Source organism: Stigmatopora argus, chromosome 6 (genome assembly GCF_051989625.1).
Source record: "Stigmatopora argus isolate UIUO_Sarg chromosome 6, RoL_Sarg_1.0, whole genome shotgun sequence".
In the NCBI taxonomy this organism is placed as follows: Eukaryota; Metazoa; Chordata; class Actinopteri; order Syngnathiformes; family Syngnathidae; genus Stigmatopora; species Stigmatopora argus.
In genome coordinates, this window is record NC_135392.1 from 8,408,876 (window position 1) to 8,427,200 (window position 18,325).

Consider the following 18,325-nt stretch of genomic DNA (forward strand, 5'->3'; position numbering starts at 1 on the left):
CTCTACTACTGCTGTCACTCTGAATTACCTCCACTCAGAATAATTCCTGTGTACGTGAAGGGAAATTTCAGCTCTTTAAAATTTCACATGCATAGAATGTAAAAGACACAGGAGCTATCTGGGGAATTAGAATGTACAACACAGTACAAAAAAATAAGATATTGGCCAGGTTGTTAAACTCGATAAGTGACTGCCATGAATCTCATTGAGCATTGGCGATATTTTTAACACAAATTGAAGTTAATAACATGCATAATTAGGAAGTAGTTGAACCTCTACCGTCCAACATAATCCATAATTATGCTGGATGTTGATGGCCGACATGAACCTTGTTATTAGTTTAAAATGTATTGTTCCATTAAAATGATAGAACATTGATATTGACCATTGTCAACATACAAGTACCTGCTAATGATTAATCCAAATGTTTAAAAATAGCAAAACACAATATTACTTGTGCAAGTCTAAAAACAATACTAAACTTTAAAAATAATAATAGCACCATTTAAAATATTTGTCGCCACATTAAGCTTTTGAAATAAGTGTCAGAAGAAATTGCTGCAAAGTCCCAAACAAAAGTTAAAAACATGGTACAGAGTTACTCTATTTACAATTGTTGTTCTGAGGCGTGATTAGGATTTTTTTAATTTCTCATCAAGAAACCATTTGGAACTCCAAAACCCAAAATTTTTGAGAAATTTGACCTCAGAGGTTCTTCTGTCCAAATGACAAATTCACCCTAGGTTGATTTAATGTGACTGTTTGGTTTAAAAATTAACCTCAATGCATCTCTCATTCTTTTGCATTCATAAAAACCATTTATCTTACTCCTTGACCTCATAACATACTCATTAACCTTCCTTTTTTTCATTTGAATCCATTCCCACCACTGAAACCTATCAAAAGCCACCCACTGAAGGAAAAAAAAACATCACCACCAAATCAATCAAACTCAATGAACCCAAAAGACAGCTTGCAGTAGTCTTCCTTGGCAAGAGCAATCTCATTGTAGTTTTTGACAGATGATCAACAGACATCTGGTGACTTTTGGGAGTTTATGGCTATCCTGTCCAATAGGATGCTCGTAGGTGCTGAACAAATTCTGTTTTAATATAGACTAAACTAGAACACATACAAAATACTTTCAAAAGAGGAGCCATCAAAACGTCAGCCTTTGCAAATTACAAATTTGAATGACACAGTGAGAGGCATTCATTGAACCGCCTGCATATTAAAAACCCTGATGTCAATATGCTACCCCTCTTGCATAGTTATTAATTCAGGACGGCAAGAATTTTAATAACACAACTGTCAGTATAACGGGATAAGTACCACTACACTGTGAAGTACACCAACAATAATATTTCCAAACTCAAACCTATCTGACAGCATAATAAAAACATTTGCATTTTTACTATTCCAACAGCCGAATCATTTGACAGTTGTTGCATATTGATGAAGCTGGTACATATAAGTGTGTGTACAAAGGTTTGGTAGCCCTATAATGTGCACTGACCTCCTCCTCTGACTGGACAAGCCTGGATGTGACCCCAGTGGTGTAGATGCTACCGCTAGTATCCTCATGGATCTTTATGTTGGACTTCCGGTTCCGAGTCTCTGGATCCCTCGCACCATCAAACAAGTCCAGGATCTCTTCATTGTAAAGCTAAAAAAAAAATACAGTATTCACCAACAGTTTTTAAATTATCAAATCTAAAATGTTTGTATCCTATCTGAAATGTTTAACAAGAATAAGAATTTTATCCAGAGCGACGCGCAAACATTTAGTGCATAAATACACTGACTTAAAAAGATTTTTTTTCCTCTTAGTGAATTCATATTTCATTATGTTTCCTGATCATCCTTATGAAAAGAAAACTAATTTAAACAGCCCATTTGCCAAATAGATCATGACGAATGACTGAGGCCAATGAGGGCAAGGGTCACAAAAAGAAAGATGAAAGCTCAGCTGTTCCCACCTTTTACCAAACCCACACACACCCAAACACGTTCACTATCAACAAAGATGACCTTTTGAACTGTGAAGATACCACCAACAGAGAGCAACAGAAAAACCGATTACCAACCACCAACCCATGATACACAGAACCCTAATACAATTATTTTTAAACCAAATCTAATTACCCACCCCCACTTCCACTAACATGCAGAGGAAGTTTAAAAAAATCTATCATAAATCTTAGCTGGATTTTTATCTCATTGCTCACAAACATATACATTGCTTTTTAACCCCTCTAACCCTCGCTCTTATCCATCATTTAGCCTGCAGTGTTGAAGACTAATGTCAGTCGTAATGGCAAACATTCAATGGGACAGAGGACAGCAGACACTCCTGCCCATCTGCCATCAGCTTGTCACTTCTTGTTTGTGGAAGGAGGGCTGATTCTCTTGTTTCCCCTTTTCGGCCCATCTGGTTGGAGTTAATAAGGCCACTAACCATCCCTGATCTATCACACACACACACATACACATACACATGCCCTTGTACATGCAATTTCTTCAGCGTTACGTACCTCAAGAAATTGGGCGCTGACTTTAAATTCGGGGGCCTGGATGCCGGCATCTTTGGCTTTCTCCTTCCTGCTCTGGATTCCTTCAAAGAGCTGGTGAACTGCTCGCGGGATGATGCCCTCCTCCAGCAAACTTAGACCCACATCGAAACCGGTCCCCATGGTGTATGTTTTCCCAGATCCCGTCTGAAAAAGCACAGTGCAACTCTAGCGTTATCTTAGAAATCCTATATTCTCACAATACAAAACAACTGACATTTTGATATACTACTGCATATAAATGAGTAACAGATAATCACACCACTAAAGAAAATATAGTTTCTTTTCCACCATTCTATCTTCTTATTTTCTCCATATAATCAGTACCTAAGTATACAGTTTTGTTGTGCGGAACTTTAAGTATCACACATGTCCATTTAATCTTTAATAAAAGTTTGCATTGCTGGCATAGTTTTTTTTAAGTCTGTAATGTGTGGTGCAATCGTTCAAACTGCACATCATCTCTTACATACATTTTTGATTGACATTTGGCCAACTAAGGGAATGTATTTTAGAAATAACCATCATAATGACAATCAGTGATTTTTTAGTTGGTATACTTAGTGTCAAAAATGTTGATAACCACAACACATAAAAATGAAAGTTAATCATGTGACTTTTTATGTAACAATTCACCCCCTCCACACACATTTGGTTCAGCTGCATATCTTTAAACCCAGAAATAAAGCAGAGCAACATTATGATACTGCTGCTTTGATCCATACTCGTGAGAATGAGGATCACTTGACAGGGTAACCCAGGAAATGTGTATTTTTAACGTACCTGGCCATAAGCAAAGACAGTGGCGTTATAGCCCTCAAAACAGCCTTCTATGAGCTTGTGCACACATGCATGGTAGATGCTCTGCTGTTCGGAGTCAATGTCAAAAACAAAGTCGTAGGTGAAGGCCTTGTCTTTGCCCAGAAGGACTTGCGGCTCTCCTGGGGTGACCATTGTGCACACATGGCAGCCCTCAATCTTCTCTTTGGCCATCTGAGGACGTATCCTGAGAGATGAAAGAAAACATATTCAATGTGAGTAAAAGAAATATTAGAATTGCTCTAAATAATACAGTAGACATAGTGAGATTTAAAAAATGGTTGGCTTTGCTGGTTTAATGAAGCATATTAATCAACTGACTCTTGATGTGCAAGAAAGTAATCAATTAAAAAATGAGCCTGTGATGCTTCCGTGTCGGGCTTTCCTGTTTCTCTTAGTCACAGGCGCTGTGTTATAGGCTCCGGTTTGAATTTGAACTTTTCGGGAGTTTCTTCTTCTGACCCACTTTAAATTTCATATTCCAAAACTTCACATGATAAACCACAAGTCCTCATGCACATACCTACTCTTTTTTCCATGGAGTCATACGCCCTATGCCAGCTACTGCCCTGCTGTTAAAGTCATCGGGTTTTAAGAACGCTGATGCACAACGTTACTTTTTTTTGTACAATTTCAGCTTTTCTGTATCTGTCTTGAGTCTTGCTAGTATATTTTTGAATATGCTTTGAAAAGATTCCATCATTTAATTGCTGTGTAAAAAATCTATTATAGTGGGGCTTTAAAGCTTTGACAGGCAGTTCATTGCAATTAATTGCTTTAGCCTGACATCCCAGGTGTAAAGTAATCTTTGACTTGATGAGTCTGCAACAGTGAAAACTCATCAGCACATAGAGCCCAAAGTCATTTAAATGTGGATAGTTTTACATCTTTTCTAGCAGGGGGCTTATGGCAGCTACAATATGACAGTAGTCCTTCTAAGGGGGACCACTTGAACTAATTTGTTAAGGAAAATAGCAGCAGGAGTTTGATGTATCTTTGTATATGTTAACTTCCTGCCAAGAAAAATGCTTTCAGACATTTTAGTCCAAATTAAATGTAAGATCTGTGGCATAGTCATGTGGTCATATTGGCCTTTGTGTGTGGAGAGGTAATCACTTTAGAAAACAGACAACATGATGAGTCAACATTATCGGACCACTGTCTACTCCTCCACATGCTAAACTGCGAATCAATCCAAAGGGGATGCAAATCAACTCTCTCATTCTCTGAGACCACTTTGCTGACCACTAGTGGGATATTGAAACAAAGACCCTTACAAATCAATCACATGGTAATAAAAGTGAAAGGAGGTGTTGCCGTATCACAAGGAACATAAATTTTTCTTTATTTATCAATTATCAATAGAGGGCGGTTGTCACTAACATTGATAGCAAAGCGTTATGCCGCATCGACACATTTTGTACCCGTCAGCGCTTTGCCCATTAGGATAATTAGTTTGCATCGTCATTTAAGAGACAACATCTCTGCATTATGCTGCAGGCACAATTTCTCTGTGCCTGTGTCATTCAGTTGGACATTTTGAAGAAATGTGGCTTACTCCGAATGAGAGTGCCCTTTAGGAAGCCAAAACATTAGTTATGGGTTGTCATCTGCATCTTTTTCAAAGTCTAATAGCAGACTACACCTTGGACAGGTCGCCAAAGAACCAAAATCATACCTGTCAACCTCTGCCGATAACTGCCCTTATAAATGATTATGATTCCCCTTACAAACCCCCCAAAAAACTTACAAACACCGTACGAGTCGTACGGTGTTTGTAAGGTTTTTTTGGGGTTTGTAAGGGGAATCATAATCATTTATAAGGGCAGTTATCGGCAGAGGTTGACAGGTATGCAAAATGCAGGCATAGAAGTACATACATGTACCATTGTCGCCAACCTATTGTGTGAAAGTAAGTGAAACACTATGGTAACAGTAGTACTTACTGTTACTACTACTTTATTTTCACTTTATTCAGATGTCCATTCTAGAGTATGTGAAATGAATGACTAAAATTCATAAAAGAAGAGGATATTGAGATGTTGGGGTACTGCGAAGGCATTTTTCTTTAACTAATTTCAGTTTTTAAAAATGAAAATGAGATAATTTGGTACAATGTAGCTGGGAATCAGGACTTCCAGACCAAAAACAAGCTTTGCATACCTGAGGATAGACAAACATGTCTGACTGCCACACATATAAACACTTGCACACAGACAAACACACAAAGACAAAAGGAAACAAACACACACTGATGAAAATCTGTGTGTCTACAGGGAGAAGAATGGAGCAGTTATTTTTACTCCTTTCAGACACCCACAGAAGGCTCAGCTGGACCAAAAAGGGACAAGATCTATAACATTGATTGGGACAGCAAACATATCTGTCTCGTTTAAACACTATCTATGATTCTCTTTGACACATGCACACAATATGACATTTAACACACAAGAAATAGAGCAAAACCTCACACTTAAGGTATGAATGTGAATGTAATCAAAACTGTTAAAAGGAAAAAAACATGAACCAGATTGTAGATTCCTCATGGCGCAAACCATTTCATCTTTGCAGATAACGGTGAAATATCCTCAAGCCTGATCACACACATAAACACAAGCATGGGCACGCACACCCACAGTCACAATCTCATTATAAACAAGCTCCAAGGGAATCCCCTTATTAGACTAATTATCAAACCCAATAGTGCTAATTAGCAACAGACAAACAAACAAACAAGCACAGTCACATGCACTAATTATGCTTCTTCATACCTTGACAGCAGTGAAAGTCAAAAATACCAGATGGCAGAATAGACTATGCAGCAACATTCTGGAATATACAATTCTACAGTATGGTCCTTCAATCATAACACCAATTGCAGAGTAATAATTTCAAAAGATGTGATAAAACAGCCAAGTATTGTTTGATGTTTTTCCAGTTAACATAAAAATTGCAATTTTGCACATTTTCCCATGTATGCAATAGCGGTGTAATTATACATTGATCTGGATCGATACATCAGTTGGTTAAGAAACAATCCATAGATAAATTTGTAATTAGTTATACAGGGAATAGGCTGTACTACACTGTTTTGGGACAAAAGTCTATTCATTTAAGTGAAAATTGGTTTTAGTGTTTGAATTACCCCACTTAGTATTAGAATCAGTCTCTTTCACATCGCAAAATTAGATAACTAAAATTGTTATATAAAAGTCTCTTGGAAAAATGCACTGGGGTTATAAATAATTGCAATTAAAGGTTAGTGTGTATTTTTATCTTTGTGAAGGCAACGGTTGTTGTTGTTTTTTTATACCGAGTCCCATGAGCATCCTTTGGTCTGTACAATTGTTATTTTAACCACACTAACTGAAAAATCAATGTTACGAATGCTAATGTAGCATTGCTTTCAAATTTCTCCTTCAGCTGGGTTGGCTCAGGGGGTCCAGGGACTCCAGTTGCCTTGGGAACGGCTCAAGCCACTCAGAGACTGCTAATGTACATTGACCAGATGAGTGTGGACATTGTGTTTGCACCATCCCCAAAACAATTGTTCTGGAATGGTTCACAAGTTACAACATGTCCAAGTGTGTAGTAATTCTCACATTCTTTTCCAATCCCACAAAGTAACCAAGAGGAGACTCCAAATTGGTCACCAATGATTCCAGCCTGCTGCTGACTACGTGTGTCCGTGTCCTTTCAACCTTCAGCCCAGAACAGCGATTCTAGCCAAAGAGCTCTTTTCCCTCGTGTAAATAGCTTTCTAAAGACCAACAGCCATACACATCCACACACGCTCCAAGAGGCTGAGTTAATCGTATTCACTTTAGCGGGAAGTGTTTCAGGGCTCTGTTGTTTGTCAGCTGGCACAGGAAGCCCGCTACTGCTCCATATAACACTCGGCCCATTTATCCGAAAATAAGACCCACAACCAGCATCACGTAAATAACTCCTTTTAACAAAGTTTTATTCTGGAACTCCGATTTAAAAAAATTAAGTCTTCACACCCACTTGGTGTTCCTTTAGTACGTTTGCCAGCAAAAACACAAGATGACAGGACCACTTCCATTTCCGTTCTTTCTGATAAGAGCAAAGCCTCACTTTAAATCACCCTGGCTTGCTGTGTTCAAAACTATCCAATATCATTTTCTTCGTGGAAGAGAAAAAAGACCATTTTTGGCAGGCAATAAAACACTGAGCAAATAAAAAGGGAGGGGAACATGGACGTGGTGGGATTCCTGCTCTGTCTGCTATGCAGGTAAGGAATGAAAATACTGATTTGTGCCAGATAAGATTTCTTTTCCAAAGGGTCTCTAGCTGATGAGGAGCATCTCAGAAAGCCCAGATATGACATTTTTATGCTTTTCATTGTTACTGCTTCAAGCAAAATCCCTTTTTTTCAATGCCCATTTAGAAATGTTTCAGGATTATAGCCATGAAGAATACCCACAAAGCTTTGTAGTATGGGCACAAAACAGACTTTTCATTTTCATGTGTCCCATCTTTATCTCATAATGTAATGTGGCTCTGAGTTAATGTACATATGTTTTAACTTCAGTTGGATGTATTTTTTATTTCTTATTCTGGAATAACATTTTCAAATTTAAAATCCCAAAGTGTCATCTGTGCTCAAGTCATCCTTTTGCATTTTTTTTTTATTTATCTGAAGCCAAGAACAAACGTATAAGTAATAATAGTAACACGAAGAACAAGAGGCTAAATAAGCATCTCTTAACATACGTTTTTCAGATAACTATAGCCTAAAAAAACAACATAACAGTCGGCGATCATATATATATATATATATATATATATATATATATATATATATATATATATATATATATATATATATATATATATATATATATATATATATATATATATATATATATATATATATATATATATATATATATAAATATAAGGGCCCAGCCAAACTATTAAGGAAAACTGACGTATAATACGGAAAATATGGTATGTTTCATAATGCCTGCTCCCACCTGTGCTACAAACTACAGTTTACAGAGAGCTTCATCAGCAAAATGAATGTACACACAACTAAAATTCCTGACAAAATAACACATTTGCCTATAGAAGTTTATTGCAGTACATTGTTCTGATTAGTGAAAAAAAATCAAAATTGGCAAATGGCTTTGAGATATTAAGTTTCATTAATAGGAATTTAAATAGCTGTAATTGGCAGAATTGGCTTGGAGATTCACCGGTTTCAAATGATACAGAAATAAAGCCATTCTGGCCATTTGATCTTCAGTTCTTTACCTGTACAAAGGAGAAACTTTTTGCTGCTAAACTCCCAGACAGAGGGGCCGTGCCGCCTGAGGCGCGGCTGGCCGTTGGCAACAACGTTAAGGGATAGCAGCACTCACATTCTGTGTGCTCATTGATTTGACTGCTTGTGTTGGCACGAAGTGTCGCTTTCTGGAGCACAAACGAGCGAACTGGTTCATCGACATCAACTCGAGCCTTTGCTTAAGCAAGCCAGACTTTGGGGTCACGGTTGTCCTACATTGTGCACACAAGTCTGGGTCAACTGTTCGACACAACTACTTTTACCCACCATCTCCTCCAGTCAATTTACTTCTAAAATCTGTCAAGTTCAAGGGCTTAATGTCTTAAAGTACCACGTGGCTCATTTCTTTCAACCATCGTTGTAATTAAAAGAACGGAGGGCCACGTCCACGTCGCGTGAGAACATCGAGGATATAAAAGATGATGATGTGAGGGAACGGTTTCAAATAACCTTTTTCGGCTAATAATGCACATGATAATGGCGAGTGCAATCTGAGTCGATGAGATTTGAATACAACAAAAATGGACCTGCGGCAAAATAAACACAGCAGATTTAATATACCTTCCATTGGATCATCTTTTAAAAAATAAATCTCTGCAGTCCTCACACTATTATTAGCACTATACTCATCGTCATCATGCTCTCATAATCATCAACAGTGTTGGAAATTGATTAAGTTCAAATACAACGCATTTTGCATTTAGTATCTTTACATTGAGGGAAGTAAGATATTCCCCAGCAACGTTTACTGCAAAGAATTGTTGAATGTTGATACGGAACAATTAAACACTTAATCTTTGATCAAAGGTAAGACAATATTCAAAAGTGGTCATATAGTTAGTGATTAGCACAGGGTGGAGAGCTTCCGCGTGGGTTTGAATCTCATTTCAGTTTTTCAGAGAATTTTAATAGGTATTGTTCCAACTCAACTAATGGTTGCCTGTGATCCCCGTTTCACAGTTAAGGGGGACCAGAAGTGTAGCCCCATAATCAGCAGCCAATTAGTTAATAGGTTTAAAAAAAGTCAACATTTGTTCCGTAGTTACAAAAGAATAACTAAAAAAGCTGATTAACTATTAATGAAGTAATGAAAACAATTGTGTCACTGTGTCATTTCTCCTGTCAAATTGTTGCAACCATCAATCAATTGGATGATCATCCTTCATTGTTACATGGGCAAATCAGTGCGCATCAGCTGATCTGATTCTGGGTCAATCCCCTTCATTTCCGCTGCCTTCCGCTACCCTCCCAATCGTCTGCCCCGTTTGCGCCGCCCAAAAATCCCCCCCACTCCCCACCATCACTCACCCCGGAGGAGGAGGTACACGAAAAATTCAAATGAGCATCCTTTTCCTGACAGATGGCCTTGATTAGGTCAGAGAGCTGTGAGACTATTCCGGTTTGATTTCAATTAAATTCAACACATTTACAGAAGATAGTAAAGCATTACCATTGTTTTCATTAAACATTGTACGAGTAAAGAGCAATAGGATGAGTATCATAAAACAGGAAATTAAATATATTGTCACTTTGTAGCTTAGCAATAAATTTTGCAATTACACACCTGTTCTCTTTAATCCAATATGTCAAAATCAATGATAAAAGTAGAATGGATTCACATTAATAAGCAAATACTCACCTCTCAAGCACAGATAATGCGATTTTTTATTTTGCAATCACGTGTTTTTCAATACAATGATGAAATTTTTGTACTTGAAATAGTCCTTAATTTGCACATGGGGAAAAAACAATTGTAGTGTGGCTTGTAAACTGGAATTATCAACATTTTAAAATGTGCTCGACCTTTTGAAAAACAACAAAAAGATGAGTTAGCGCAATAAGAAGCAATCCTTTTAATGTGACCTCCAATAATAAGCATAAAGCAGAGAATAAAAGACAACTTTTACAAACTCATGAGTTACATAATAAATACTCATGAGGTATCAGAAGAAACGCTGGTGAGCTCAACTAAAGTACAGCAAATGCCTTAAAGCAGGATTGCAGCAGGAAAATCTGATGTGTATTTTAACAGAACATTGAGATGGAGGAAGGAGGAGGGTGGAAACTTTAGAAAAATATCCCAAAGGCTAATGACAATCTTCTGTAAAGAAGAGTTGCTGGTCAAAGGGAAGAGGAAAGCATATAAACTCTAGAGACAAGACACAGTAGCTTATGAAGGGCAACAAACAAATGACAGAAAACATTCTAGGCCTCATGACTGAGGAGGCAAAAGAAGTTGAGCAGATTCCATCAATTGGCACAATTGGAGCCTTTGAAGGGGCTCAGCGGCTCGCATATATAACAATCTTTCGTGGACAAGTTGTCTTTCAGAGCCTAGTAGGCAAAACTCTTTGTTCTCAAAAGCACTCGTGACACCAATCAAGGCTTTTTTGTCTGCTAGAGTGAAGACAAAAAGTTAATATTCTACAAGGACAAATCAAACACCTAACACCGATTGGCATCCAAAGCCACAGTTTATCTGTATGCGATCGTACAGCAATCATCAATCTTCATAAACTACAGGCAATTTCGAAGCAAAAATCCAGACCTAACATGAATGCAAATACAGTGGTGCCTTGAGTTGTTCAGCTATTTTATACTTCAACTTGTGAGTAAAACCTTGCTGTTGCATCACAGAAATGAACTTAACACATGACCAATAGGAGCAGCACAATGCCCGTTAAAGTAAAGCAAAAAAATCCAGGCATTTTTAAAAATTCTTTACTTTCGATTCTATTTCGGATGACGTTCTTGATTTGTGAGAGGTTGAAAGCGATCAATCGCATTATCATCACAGTAAAACATGTGTGTTTTGCATTACAAACGTGTCATGTCCCTCAAAGAATCAGGGTTTAAGTGCTTATCCACTAAGAACAGAATATTGGCAAAATATATGCATTGTATTACAATTAGAATGACAGAAAGAAAAAAGTATGCTAAATAAAGCAAATCTGTCCCAGTGGACCAAGATTCTGAAGGTGTACAAGTGCATTTTCAGTTTATCTGTGTTCACAACAAAACAATAGACAAACTCCAGTAGTGATTAAGCTACTTAGCATTGTTAGTGATTAAAGGCCAGCTGGCTCACGTACTGTACATACTTCAGGGTAAAGACACATTGGCAGACCACTTTACCATAAGTTTAATCACATTGTAACACCTAACCCTGTCTGACATCATTAATCCTAACCAAATGGTAAACTTTATCCTTCTTTTCAAACTTGTAGAGTGCAGCACTTTGGGACGTACAGGAGTATCAGACCCCCCCATCAACACACACACACACACACATCTCATTATCAGCTCAGCAGATTCTGACAGGAGCTTCACTGGAGCATGTACCAATAGTGAGCAATATATTAATGCCCTTGCAAAGTAACAAATTTGTCCTTAATTTCCGAGACGTATGGGAACATGGCAAATATCGGCAGCTGTCCCAAATTATTCATGCACACGATGTGTGTGTAATACCCACATGCAAAGCAGATAGAACACACAGATGCAGAAACACACTCATTGCATGATGTTTTCATGTTTATAGCGTTGTTTTCACCCCAGAATCTTGTTATATTTTTTTACAATCATTCCTTGCACCACGCTTTACCACCCACTTTCTGTCTTCCTGACATTAATGGCAAGTGTGTGCAAACTCAGCACAGAGCACAAAGACCCGTACCAACGTCACTCCTTCACACAGCATCCCCTGTATACACACACCCAGGAAATGCTGTTAAAAGGGCCTGTGCTATGCTTTGCATATCTGTCAACAGAAACCGCCTCAGCTTGTCAGTGTGTGCGTGAACACAACAAGGGGAGTCAAACTGTTCCAAGGGAAATAAATGTGTGTGATGAGATGAAGGGGAAGAGGACATGGTCAGTTTCAGGAATCCAAATAGAAGGACAGAGTGTATAGAGCAAACGATGTCACCAATAACAATATATGCAGTTCATCTTTAATGACATTCTCCCAAGTTCATTGGAAACTTTTTTGTGAATTTTCTCATTTACGTGACATGTCAAATTAAATAAGAAACTCATTCATTTTTAACGCAGTTTATCCTTGTCAGGGTCGCAGCTGACTCCAGGCAAATGGCTACATACTGTGAGACCTTTTAAATTTATTGCTAATAGTGTCCAAGACACATTCAGTTTTTTTATCATCTGAATTTATTTGAAACTTTTACTGAGATCAACCATGTCAACACACATCAGAAGCTCAAAAAGTAACGGTTGAACAGGAAATGAGGTTTGTTCACAAGTGGCCTGACAGGAAGTCATTCTGCAAAAACAGCAAACCATTTGAGAGTTGGTGCACACGCAAGTTAATCCATCTCCCGAAATGTAACATGCCATTTTTAATGCAGCCTATTCTCTTCAAAACCTACAGAACATTGTGTTATGATCATAATGAAACATCATGTGTCAACAGAAATACTCAAAGCCATGTAAAATATTATTGAGTTGGATTGTAAGACTGTTGTAGCCTGGCAACTCCTTTGTCCCTTGTTTGCCCCTTCAGTCAGACACAATCTGCTCACAAAGCTTCATTACACAACAGTCAGCTGTTTTCAAGCAGGTGACAGACACAACACCTTTAACTCTTTTACCCCAGTCACTCCTTACATCTTAAGTTGTATGATGAGGCACTACAACACTGAATAAACATTTGCTTTATCATTTAATGAATCCATTACATCTTCTCAAACCGATAATTGCCCAAATAAATGGCTAATTATTGCATCCAAAAGTCCAAGCTCTTTTTCCCCTTCAGTAAAACATAATCCCAATCTTAAAATTAATCACAGGAACCAAAAAGTCAATTAATGAGCCAATCCCTCAAGAAATATGTTGACAATATCGACATTTCAAGTAATGTGAGCAAAAATGTGAATAGAAAACTCATTCCTAATACAAAGGCATATGGGTTAAAATATTAGAGGGCTCCTAGACATTCACTCTAGGACCGTTAAGTGATGGTTTTGAAGGGTAACGACAACAAAATGAAGCTTGGGGTCATGAGGTTGAAGAGGAAGTGATGCACAGCTGCGGAGAGTTACATGGGAGTATGCTCATGTCAAATTTCCTGCTCTTCCCCCATTTCAGATCTTTCAGCGCAGTTTTCGCAATAATTGAGTAGGACTTTGTTCAGAAAATGCAGATCAATGCAAGTTCCGGGGAGGGGGTGGAAATACTTCCACTTGAATTGTTTGACGTTACGGCAAAAAAATGAATTTTTCATCTTTGTTGAAGATTGTGCATTAAATAAAATGAGCCTGCGTGATGGAAATGATGATTGCAGTGCTTACTTTGTCCTAAATTTTTGTACGAATTTCACATTGCAGATGAACAAAGTCTCTCACACTTGTCCAGTAAATCTCCAAAAAGCTTGTTATACGAAAGGCACGAATGCAAGAAATGTCTCATGTGGAGAATACATTGCAGCACTACCCTGTGACCTGCATAAATGCCGAACTATATACACCTCACTCCCACAATGCAGTTTTTCCCACCAATGTTAAAGTCTTCTTAAAAGGCAGCCCCCCTGTGGGGATAAAGCTCATGTGGCAAAGTATTAACACTCACAGGAAACAGGCCAGACTGGTAGCCTACACAGGACACATGTCCAACAACAAAACTTTTTCAAACCCCCATTTAAAGCCTTTCTGTATCATCTGGGAAAGGCCTCACTTTTTGTCCAACACGTCATAATTTCTTCCCCAAAAATATTTTTAAAAATCACTTTATTGAGTAATTTGTTATCAAACAAAAAACTCTTAAACACAATGCCTCCATTCAACTACTATATTTGGGAATAAAATAAAATCATGAGTTTCATGTAAATGATGCAACAAAGAATACATTTATTCGTTTACCGAGTTGATGTTTTGGATTCCTGCCTCACTGGTGGCATCAAGAACACGTGGGGCAAACTTGGCAATTCCTCAGGTCATAGATCTTAAATTAGACCCAAAGAGAATCCTCAAAGAAAAGACTGCTAAGGTGAGAACATCTATCAGGCATCACAAGGTTAAAGACCACAACTAAACAGATTGGTCTTTGTGTCTATTTATGGTTGGCTGTGCATGCTGACTTAGCACTTTGGCGAGAGTGACTTGGCACGTTGAGACAACGACATGGAAGAGATGGCGTGAAAGAGAACAGGATTAAACAGGAAGAGGCTTAAGGAAACGTACGGACTGCTGTTGTGTTGCACACACTAAAATGCTGACATTTACAAGCGTGTGTTCGTGCTCAGGGGGGCACGCGCATTAAGCTTTTAATTTAGGGCAGATGTTTCAGAGGGCACCCTGGAGGTGAGCTTACTGGGGTCTGACGAAGGGTGGGGAAATGTCAAATTAATGTTATTGCCATCCCCTAAAAGTGAGGCCGCCATTTAAACAAGGCTGTTTTGAAGTAAAACGGTTGAAATCAATGTCAGTCTGGATGTACATTAACATGACAGAAGTAATTGAGTCTTAGAGCATGTTTACAACACAAGCTAAAAATTGAAAAACACCTTTTGTATGACATAGAGATGACAAAGTTGTCAAAAGCATAATTTCTCCCACTAAACTCCAAAAACTGAAAATGTGAAATTCATTCCCAGTAGTTGGTGGTAGAAAGACTAGAAGCATATGCTTCTTATACAAATACAAAAGGCTCTTTAATAGTATATATCAATTATCGTTGCATGTAATTACGTGCCATACAGATTAAATTGTACATGCTGAGATAATTTTAAAACCATTGAATGTGCAAAATAAATAAATACAGATAGCAGAATTAAGTATTTCGTTTTATGCATTTTGTCATTTTTCGGGTTGTCCCCTAGTGTGGGTATGTTGTAGTGCACTCTTTTCTTTGCCTCACTTTTGAGCATATCGCATAGTCTAGTCTGACAAGAGGTATTAAAAAGCCTTTTAAACAAAGAGCAATCAGTTTATGCTTACTTATGCCGATTTCTTCACACACCTGCATTGGACAGCTGTTTTAGTCTTTTTTGCTAGCCCGTATGAACAGGAATATTTTTACAACAATCCTACATATTAGTAGTAGCAGATTGTACTGTGTTCAATGTGATGTGTATGTGCATTTGTATGTGTACTACGTGCAACTGAATGTTTACTCATTCTTCAAGCCGCTACATTTGAATGCAGGCTTGTAGGTCACGTCGCTGGTCATTGTTTAGGGAAGCCAGGGCAGACATTCAGGAAATGGATGCTGGCGACTCAGACTGGGTCGGCCTTCGCTGCGACCTCTCTGCCCTGCTCCGTGTATGCTCACTCACACACACTTTATGCAGCCTGGCCTGGCCTGGCCTGGCCTGAGGGCACCACAACATGGGACCAATTACAAAACACACACCCCTTTTATAGATGGCCAACTTTCTCAGGTTTAAGTTTGTGAGGTCAGTGGGAAAGCTGTCAGTATGAAGTGTTTAACTTTCCTCATGTGCTTATTTGTGTGAAACTTATTTCCTGTCAAATATACTTTTGGTGCCACTTAGAGTACACATAAATACAAACACATGACTGAGAAAGGTGGTGTTTGGCCTCCCACCAGCACTATAATCATGCAAACACTCACTGTTTCATTACAATTTAATAGGTTGAGATGGGTGTGTGACTATGTTATATGTTTTGTCATGATGATGTAGAGGAGAGTGTAAAAGAGTGCAGGAGACTGGCCTAAAAGAGTTAAAAGTGTGACATTTATTAAGTGAGAATTGGGAAAAAAATACACCCTCAAAATTAGTTCCTAAATGGTTAGTCAGTTAGTATTCAGAGGTCAACTAGGATCCTAAAACAGATTGTCCGACTGTGTAGATAAGACATACTGTATTGTAAAAATGAGTGTCACACATTGGCTATTTTAAAAATCAATCCTACATTAAATAATTGCCACTGAATGACAGCTGTAGCTTCTACAAAAGGCTTTTTCACTCGCTCTTCATTTCAATCAATAACTTGAGTTGAGCAGCGGCCACCAGCTGGCTCTGAAGCTTCATCTTTTTGTGCATGTTTTTTGTCAACACCACCTTCTCCACTTCCTGTTACTGTCACTGCGAGCAAGCACAAAAGACCTACACTCAGCTGTAAATGGAAAAGTGACTCCAAAACTTGCCCTGGGGAAATGGGAGCCGTCGGTTGTGCGGTTCATCTTAAAAGGATCTGCGACCCCTCCTCCCTCTAAGTTCAATGAATGAGTTACTCCCAAACTGGGGCGCTCAAGAGGGTCATTGAACAAAATTTAGCTAGAGTGGAGAGAAATCCCATCATATTAATGACAAGATCCATACAAATGGCGATCCTTTGCCCGCAAACATATGCAGAAAGGAATGTTAATGTAGCATTAAGTCAGGCACATACACATTCATATAAACAGTCTATTTAGATGGTCCGCCAATATCTCCTCATGTGAATACAAAAGCTTGAGCGCTGTCCAAGCCTTGAGGTGCTTTTTTCCCCTCAACAAAGGCACTGTCTTCTGAGCTGGGGCATTGTGCTTAGGTGGGGGGAAGCAGGTTCCAGTAAGTCAAAGCAGTGTCAAGAAAATATATTTATATAAACTATACTTTTTATCCTATCCATTTTTTGGGGGTACTTATACCTTCTCACCTGGCTGCAGCTGTCCGTGTCACATCAGCATCTAAATAAAATACTTCACTCAACATGGACACATGCTGTGGAACAGCATGAAATGCAGAGGTCGTAGTGTGCAACATGCAGTGTTAAAAAGCCAGGTAACCTTGCGATATGATTCGGCATAAATTGCCCATCACTGAAGCTGATGCTTCAGATTGATAGCCACCCAAAGGGCACATCCGCACAGACACAATGTGCTCTGCATATTGGAGAGGGCTTACCTCAAAGCAACCTTCACGCAGCAGTCACCAAGACTCGCCATTGTCTCGTCCCAGGTCCCACGCGGGTCGTGGAGGATATCGGATGTTTGGTTTCAGTGCGTTGCCACGGTACTCTGCGACGGTGACGGCTCCGGCTGCGGCGGCTCTCGGCGTCTCAGGTCAGCGTGGGTAGCCGTCAAGAGGTTCCCGTGAGCGGCTGCTGCCTCTTCCCGACTCCCGTCTGTCCCCTCTGCACGATCGCATTCATCTTCCCCGGCTCTTGTGTGTCCGCCACATTGTTGACTTGGATCTGTAACGTGATCGTAATGTTATTGTCAGTGAGTGTCTGTGGCTGTCTACATGCTGTCTGAAGCACACGTGAGCGCCACTGAACGCAGCAACGCTCCAATGAGACCGACGCGCTACATTGACGAGACCGTAAAATGAACTAGAGAATGATGCCTTCAAAACTGTCGGGATTTTTGCGATCAATGTCAACCAATCTGGACATGTTACATTCACATCTTGCCACCCTAAAACCAAAGATTACCAGAATTACCAGAATGATGATTCATTGAGTAACATTCTCTATACCTTTCTGCCTAAAAATAAAACCATAATCTACAAAATAATGAGAGGAAGGGTGATAGGGCAAGTGACTACTTTTGGTAGTAGAAAATTGAACTAAAAACTCACTTTTTTTCTTCCTCCCTACTATTGCCTTATTGATTTTATCTTTTAACATCAACCTGCCCAAGGGACTAAAGATGGAAATTAGTA

The 18,325-nt window shown here is 38.8% G+C and overlaps 1 protein-coding gene across 8 annotated transcripts in view; it reads right to left on the reverse strand.

Moving 5' to 3' along the window:
• Positions 1–17,947, reverse strand: part of kif21b (kinesin family member 21B) — a 48,015-nt gene extending 30,068 nt beyond the window's left edge. For all 8 annotated transcript variants that reach the window (XM_077604056.1, XM_077604053.1, XM_077604058.1 and 5 more), the window contains exons 1-4: positions 17,567–17,947; positions 3,354–3,576; positions 2,535–2,717; positions 1,517–1,666 (exon numbers count right to left, since the gene is read on the reverse strand). In XM_077604056.1, coding sequence (XP_077460182.1) covers positions 1,517–1,666; positions 2,535–2,717; positions 3,354–3,576; positions 17,567–17,607 — 597 coding nt within the window. In that variant the 5' untranslated portion in view covers positions 17,608–17,947. The remainder of the gene's footprint in view (positions 1–1,516; positions 1,667–2,534; positions 2,718–3,353; positions 3,577–17,566) is intronic.
• Positions 17,948–18,325: the final 378 nt, after the last annotated feature.